The sequence below is a fragment of the Lygodium microphyllum genome, chromosome 25 (assembly GCF_053477565.2).
Source record: "Lygodium microphyllum isolate KBCC chromosome 25, Lygodium_microphyllum_v1.1.10, whole genome shotgun sequence".
Taxonomy (NCBI): domain Eukaryota; kingdom Viridiplantae; phylum Streptophyta; class Polypodiopsida; order Schizaeales; family Lygodiaceae; genus Lygodium; species Lygodium microphyllum.
The window spans coordinates 51,510,746-51,518,993 of record NC_141159.1 but is presented as its reverse complement, the minus strand read 5'-3'; the positions used below and the strand labels follow the sequence as shown (position 1 = coordinate 51,518,993).

The window sequence follows — 8,248 nt, the reverse complement described above, 5'->3', positions numbered from 1 at the left end:
AGGCATCAATCCTTTCTGTGTGCGAGTCTAACCCTGATATGCATGAGTTCTAGTCACAGGCGCCCAATCGGATCATATAGGTGGAAGTGTGAACTATCTTTTCTCTAACCCACCGTGTGGGTCCACCATAACCTGTGACCACTCATCAGTGGCCAGCTCCAATGCACTTTTCTTTATATCTAATTAGTGCAAAGGAAATAAATTTAATAAATCATTATATAGACAAATTAATGAAAAAGGATACAAATTCTATTTTTATAGAGTTGTGACAATCACATCATCATGTGAAGCTAAATACAAAGCAGCTTTCACTACCACAGTTGAATGCGTATGGCTTAGACACTTGTTAGCCCATTTAGATGTATCTATCATGGAACCTACTCCTTTGTTCACTGATAGAGTGTCATTGCAAGGGCACGGAAACCAATGTTCCATACACCCACAAAACACGTTGAGATCAATTATCACTTTTTCAAAGAGAGACTACATGCAAATGATATCAACCTTGTCTATTGTCCTACCACCAGTAATGTAGCAAAAATCTTCACAAAGCTATTCATCGTGACAAATTTGAAGCATTTCACAATGCATTAAATTTGATCTCTTTGGTGGATGATCCTTGTATCTTGATCACTCCACTCTAAGGGGATTTGTTGGATTTGACTCACGCCTACACTCGCAAAGAAGTATTGGTGATCTTCAATAAGACATGGGGACACTTTTTACTCTCTATACAAGAGGTTTTTTCCCAATTTCATTTTTTTAATTTTATGTACCTATATTACACATTGTTGGACACTTATTGTGATTTACACTCTTCGAGTATGAACCCCTCTTACAACCCAAAGGTTTAAGGGTTATACTTTGTACTTGCATCTTACACTTCAAATTATTGCATTTAGGTGTCATGCTCTCACACTCTACATTGTCAACTGTACTCTCAGCTGAGCTTCGATCTATTGTCCATCCTCTCACAAACTTAAAATTTGCTTTGGATACACATCTAATTTGGGCATCATCCAAGTAACTTTCATGTATCTTTCATGGACATACATGCTTGGCATTGATGAAACCTCCCTCCACAATTAGACTTAACATTTTAAAATCAATCACATATATTCAAAGAGCCAAAAATAGGCAAATACTCGTGCACAAAATTCTCAACCACTAGCCCATTCTCTATCAAAAGCCTACAGCCTCTTCAATTCGTTCAATTTGGTAGCAACTTTTAGATCTCTTTAGCTCTAAAAGAGCTCTTAACCTTTCACTACAAACAAGAATTGTTTAGAAACAAATTTCATTCCAAGAATATATTAGAGTTTAAGATGGATGTAAGAACTTACTATGGAGACTCAAAGTGGAAAAGGTAAATTAGGTCTCATACTACAAAGGCATTCGATTCCTAGTTGAAGATAAATGTGAAGAAGCACAAGATTATGGTGCATAGAAATACACTAAATCTATCAAATTGAGATGCAGTTTTATGACACTAAAATGCCCTCAAACATACCTAATGTTTAGCTTCCATTCTTATGAAAAGTGCTACTATGTGACCTGTAGAAGCTACATGCCTTGCAATGTCAAGTGTTCCAATACTTGCAGCACAGTTAATCAGACTGCATAATGCTCATATTACATTGAAAACTGACTATTTTTCAAGCAGTTTGCAGGTAACTCATTGGAAAGAAAAACTTGCTAATAAAACAGTGAGATGCCTCAACTTACACATGTTTTAAAGTGAAATTTATGAATCCTCGCTTTCGCACTTTTCTCGCTGAACTTTGTAATGGACATAGGACAACTACATAAAACTAACTTATGAAGTTCTAAGCATCTCATTACATTTAGTTTTGTCAATGACTCTAGTGCCTTATTGGCTAGGTAAATTTTGCCCTGATCCAAACTGGAAATCATAATCTGAAATAATCATTTGAGTCATTCATGCGCAACTCTAAACAGAGCATTATGGGTTTGTAACATTTCAATTATTAGTTTATAATGCTAGTTAAATTTGTTCTTAGTTGATTACCAATTTATTTTGACTATATGAGAAATAATGCATTAATTGCCCATCCTTGAAAAGGAAGTACTTCAAACAGTCTGAAGAGAAAAGTTTGGAGTAAAACATCTGTGAATGATTGCCCATTTGCCACATGAGAATAAAAAAGTAAAAATCCATTGCTAGATTTATGAAGCATGAAAAATGTAAAATGAGCTTCCATTCCCTGTATCTTACACATCTCAGCTTCATTGTCAATTGATCAAAAACGATTCTTGACACAGTTTCTCAGTTTTAAATGATACCAGTCCTTCCATGGAAATACTTCTTGCCACACATGATCTGTCAGGGCATGTCTAACACATTGGTATAATTACGAAAATAACATCTCTTCTTGGTTCTTGCCATTTATGCCATGTGGACCTCTTGGTGGTCTGCTAACCTAGAAGCTCTGCCTTGCACAAAAGGCTGTAGAGACACATCTGGCTAAGTAACCTTGAATGCACCCCTATCTATCAAAGGCAGTTCTTTTACTGAGAAAACAAAGTTTGAATCCTCTTCTGAGCCAATCACCATATGACCTACCATACCCTTCCACAAGCTCTTGAGATGCAGTCACATGGGTCACTCCCACCATAGATCAAGACACATTCCCACCTCGATAACTCAAATCACAGGTCAGACATGATACAATCATGCATGCCGAATTGATGAAATATCATATTCTGTAGGACTTGTAGCCATCATCCTCAGTTGACATCTCCTCATCCCATTTTCCAAAATCTTTTCCTCCAAATGTGACCTCCTTAATGCCCACATAGCTGGAAAAAAGTGAGCATTAAAATTAAGCGCTCGGTCTCTCTCTCTCTCTCTCTCTCTCATGAGAATAAAGGCTATTACCAACACCCTTGCTGCTCACTCCTTGTTCATACTATTTGACACGCCCCTTCATACTTTTCCTTTCAAATTTTCTACACTCTACAAAGAATCATATTTCATCCAATATCTCATTTAACTTTTGGTCTCATAGGTCATTTTGGCCTTTTTAGAAGTTACTATAACCTTTATTTTCCTTATGTAAAATTGCATTAATGGAAAAGAATCAGCTATCCTTTTGGCTGACAGGTCAATGTCACAGGCCTTCTAACCAAAAGGTGCGCACCGAAGTTGCTATAACCTTTATTTTTCTTACATAAAATTGCATTAATGGAAAAGAATCAGCTATCCTTTTGGCCGACAGGTCAATGTTACATGCCTTCTAACCAAAAGGTGTGCACCAAATAAAAGTATCTATTATAAGCTTTCAAATTAACAAGGCAAGACTCAATAACTTGCCAAATCCCAAAGAAGAAAACAAAGTTCGAAGTCTAAAGATGAGTATTAAGCTACCCCAAACTTAGCCTAAAAGTTAATATCAAAACTAGGGACTAATCTAGAACTTGTTCAAATACAAAACTCCATAATTTTTTGTATGAGAGATGGCTTCTATCAAAGGTCATCCTCTAGAGCATCATGTAAGAGACAAGTTCCTCATTGCATGCAGTAGCTAGGAGTGCCTGCGCAATCAAGTTACCCTGAGCATGAAAGAGTGTGAGGGAGTAAGTGTGTGAGGGTGAGGGACCGGGGTGGAGAAGCTCTCCTCTCTTCTTCCCTTCTTTTCTCTTCTCTTGTCTTGCTCACGGCAATGGAGCTTGGAGCGTGGAGTTTGAGGATGGAGCTTGCTTGAAGCTTGCACTTGGATTGTAGAGCTACGAGAGTGCTCAAGAGAGGAGGTAACTCAATCGGGCATGGAGGTAAGCTCACTACACCCATGGAGATGGATAACGCGCCGGCTATGTGAGAGGTAGCCATTAGTGCTCGGCTTGAAACGCTTAAAACAATAAGCGGTCCGTGTGTCTCGGCGGTTGATCGCTGCTACAAAAGGGCAAAGAAAGATCAGCCCTCTCTGAATCCCCCTCTAAAGTAGACAGGGAATCCAAAAACTCATGGATCACGGACTCTGAAATGTTTTTCACCACCACAGATGTTTGAGGTCGTGCCGAAGAAGATATCTGGGGTGGTGAAAAACTCCCAGAGGTGGCCTCTCGAACCTGAGTAGACAAGGGTGAAGGGTGCGGCTCAGACTAGAACAATGAGTGGGCAACAGTCGCTTCTTCTCAATGGAGTGGACTAGGAAGCCGAAGAAGAGGAAGAAGTCAAGCATCCACTGTCTCTCAAAGGAGCAGATTGACGAGGAGACGGTATCAAACAATCACCGTCTCTCGATGGAGCGGACTGCAAAACTACGGGCCGTGGTAGCCACTGTACCCGAAAATAGGTGGGAGAAGACTGCCGCTAGCACTGCGACGATCTCCAGGAGGTCGTAGTGCCAATAAATCATCCATGTCCTCGAAAGGACTTAGTGTGCATCGGATGCATCTTATTACCTTGAGCATAGTACTTTGATGGCCAATGCACAACGATCTCCGTGGCCCAAAAAGGAGAGGTGGCACAAGGAGTGTTTGGTGGAAGACGCATATACTTCGAGGAGGTGGGGAGCAAAGGTTGAAGTCGGCAAGCATCAGTGGTGTGTCCGGTGAGGCCACAGTAGGAGCACCCAGTAGTCTGGTCATCTGTTGGTAAAAAAGCCATGGGTACTAGTGTGCCTTGCTGAAGAAGAAAGAGGTGGAAGAGGTCAACCACGAACCACGAACCACGAACCACAATGTCCACCTCAAGCCTCAAGAGGTGTGAGGATAGTGTGAAGGATGAACCGCAATGTCTACCACAAGGAGTGGAAGGCCAGTGGAAGGGTTGGAAGTAAGCTATTAGTGGGAGGAGGATACAACCAACAGTAAGAGATTGCAAACAGTAGAAAAACGCAAGTGAGGAGAGAGAAAGACTAAAAACACTTTAAAAACTAACAATAGCAAGCTAAAATCAACTCCGAACAATGCATGATAGGCTGGAAATAGGCACTAGACTGTTATAGACAGCAATGGCCAGCTTGGACTGTGATGTCCTCTGCATCCGAAGTGTGGACAGCAAGCTGAAATACCTGAAATCTGCAAAAACGAGATTGTTTTCTGAGTGGAGAGTGATCAGAAATAGTTGCTCTGCTCTGAACAGTTGCAAACTACAGGTGGAAGGCTGAAAACAAGTGCCAGATTGTAGATGACAGCAAGGGACAGCTGAGACTATAATGTCCTCCATGAAAGGGGTGTAAGTAGCAAGCTGAAAACACCTGAAACCTGCAAAAAGGAGATTTTGATGCAACGGAAGAAGAAAAGAAGTGCATGCTGAAACCGCCACCGGTATTTCCAGACACTAGAGTGGAGGATCTTTGCCGTTGTTTGAGCACATCCAGCTCTGATACCATGTCAAAAGATGACGTACTAGCAAGATAGTAGGGTTTGCAGGGAGGAACACGGAGTGAACTCGGCAAACATGGAGAAGAGAAGAGAAGAGAAAAGAAACTCTGATGAATGAAATGATGAAGTTCTGAATCATGAAGTGAATGTGATACAAGGGAATAAGGGTGCCATAGCATAAGGAAGATGATGAAGACAGCCACGAACCACGAACCACAATGTCCTTTTGAACGGGTGTGAGGATAGTGGAGAGGGTGAAAGAACTGAGTGTCTTGGATTTGAGGTCACATCGGGCGTGGCTCATATGCAAAGAGGTAAAGAAATGATGATGCACTAGCACAAAGCTTGGGCTTGCGATCAAGTGCCTCAAGCCCACCAAATCAAGGAATTGAGTGGTATCCCGACAATGGAACCATGAAACCAACCTCCTTCTTGGATAGAATGGTAATTCCATGATTAAGCACTTAATTACAGCAATCAATAAATAAACATATATTGAGATACACACTTTACCTTAATAATCTTGGACAATAGACACCTTGTTGGCTCCAAAATTGACACCCCTTTCGATATTTCTTAACTTCAATTACCAACGGATTTATTACAAGCCAAGATTCCACAATCTCCTTGGCTGATCCAAAAGCCCTTTTGTTGTACCAACAATCAACAAACAAATTGGGCAATTTGCCCCTTGATTTTCACCCAAGACTTTCTCTAATCGGATCCCAATTGGCCAAATGCTACCCCAAATTTATCATGGATGGTCTGGTATCTGTGATCCCAATCAATATCACAAATTGCAAGTGCTGATTTCAGTGTACAATGCCTTATCCTGTTAGTATGCATGCCGAGGTGGTTGCTAAACCCTAATTTTTATAGAAATTATTGTTTACAATAGAATTCCCTCTATTGTCCACCAAATATGGCTGTCTGCTCCAAATGGCTGGGCAATGCTGAGAATAGCTAAGCACAAACTGGAGAAGGTGAAAAAATACTGAGATGAGAGAGAATTCGAAGTTTCTTCGTGATGAAACGCCTAGAACTGATTGCTGGCCTGTCAATTCTGCAATTAATGCAGTCATCTACTGTCCTAAGTCCTCATAAATATTGTTGCCTGATCGACAATGCTATTGCCAGTCCCTAGAAGGTATCTTCCTGCTGTTGCCTACCTCCTAAAGCCCTGGATGGCTGTCACCTACAGAAAATGCTGATTTCTACACATGTAGAATAACCATTAACCTTCTCTCTCTCTCCCACCAGCTCCAAACTAACTGAATGGCTAAGACCCAGCCCCAAAAAAGATTTTCTCACTTGCATGGGTATTTTTGCAAAAGTGGCAACCTTCTAGACCCAATTCTCAGCATTATCCAGCCATTAAATTAATTTTCAAAACTAAATCATTTTAAAAATTAATTTCAATCCTTCTGACCCTGCCCACAATTGAATGTGCCCATCCATAATTAAATTGGCTAGGCCATTTGCAACCTAGATTGGTCCCCAATCTCTGTTGACCCTTAGACTCGCATTAATTAATTAATTAATTAATTGCTAGTCCTTAATGTCACCACTAACACTTATTGGCCAACCACAGACTCGCATTAATTAATTAATTAATTAATGCTAGTCCCTAATGTCACCACTAACACTTATTGGCCAACCACCTATCCTGGGGTCAAAACCCAACACCACCTTATAATCAAAACCCAACTCGCATAACTTATCACAACTTTTGCCTTTGACACCCACTGCATCCTTTAGGTCCTTGGCCTATAACCATGAAATAACTGTCATGTACATCACATGTGCTGAACAACCTTGCACATTTGATTAGTAACTTAATCAAATGTTATCAACAAGATTAAAGCATCTCAAATTTTCATGTCCCCGAGACAATTGGAGAAGCAACCTGTAAAAGAAGCGATCTGCCCTAGCCAGTCAACCTAGTGTAAATAGCAAAAAGGACCAAAACTAGCCGACCTGACATTAGTCAACTAAATACCAGCTCGCTGACTGCATTTAATGCAGTCAGCTACATTTTAAAAAATGCAAAAAAATACAACTAGTGTGGCAATAAAATTGGGAGTTTGGATAATGTCTGACACAGTGGCCTAGGCTGGGGAATGTTAAAAAAATGCTCACAAAACTCGGAAAATGCACACTAAAATGCCAAAGCTCCCATGTCTCTGTCAGACTCTAACAGGAGCTCACAATTGAGAGACAACAAACTAACAACACTAAGTTAACAATTCCTATCCTTCTTGGTATTCTACAAGATTTGACACTTGCCTTCAAGATCGGCCTATCTCCCTTGTTGTACCTTCTCCTTTGCATTGCATGATTTCATCATCTTTGTAAAGGGTCCTTGGGCAAGTAAACAATTTCCCCACGAGGGACACTCTCCAAGTGGCACCTGCCGCATGCGCATTCTCATCATGCAGCATACTCCTTTGCATCTTAGTGCACAGCAAACATAGACAAATCCTAGGCTATCTCCATTAGCGATTCTTTACCACCACACCACCATCCTTCATTAACCTTACCCTTGTCATTGATAGCCTTGTGTGGTTGGATTTACTTGTCTGTTTTGTGATGTGTTGGATCTAGCCATCCCTTTTCATTCTCCCTCAAGGCACAATTACTTGAAAAGCTGCAAATCATATTTGTTCTCGCCCAAACCAAAGAAAAAACAAAAAGAGCTAGTTCACAATGGTTCCATCTGCCTTTACAAGACTTGGCAGGCCACTTGGCAACCCACAAGCACCCTTTGTCCAATGCCCTCTCCTATCTGGGATGACTATTTAGACTCCCTTGGTAAGATTATCATTGCCTCTATAGTCTTGGTAGACCACTAGCCAACCGATGTACACTCTTTGTCTAATATTGTGGTTACATTGGGATG

The 8,248-nt window shown here is 40.7% G+C and overlaps 1 protein-coding gene across 1 annotated transcript in view; it reads right to left on the bottom strand.

The window, feature by feature from the left end:
• Nucleotides 1-2,110: 2,110 nt before the first annotated feature.
• The window catches only part of LOC148014217 (uncharacterized), a 32,903-nt gene continuing 26,765 nt past the window's right edge, over nt 2,111-8,248 (bottom strand). Inside the window, exon 8 of the mRNA XM_087666473.1 lies at nt 2,111-2,820. Within this exon, the coding sequence (XP_087522599.1) occupies nt 2,718-2,820 (103 nt within the window). The 3' untranslated portion in view covers nt 2,111-2,717. The remainder of the gene's footprint in view (nt 2,821-8,248) is intronic.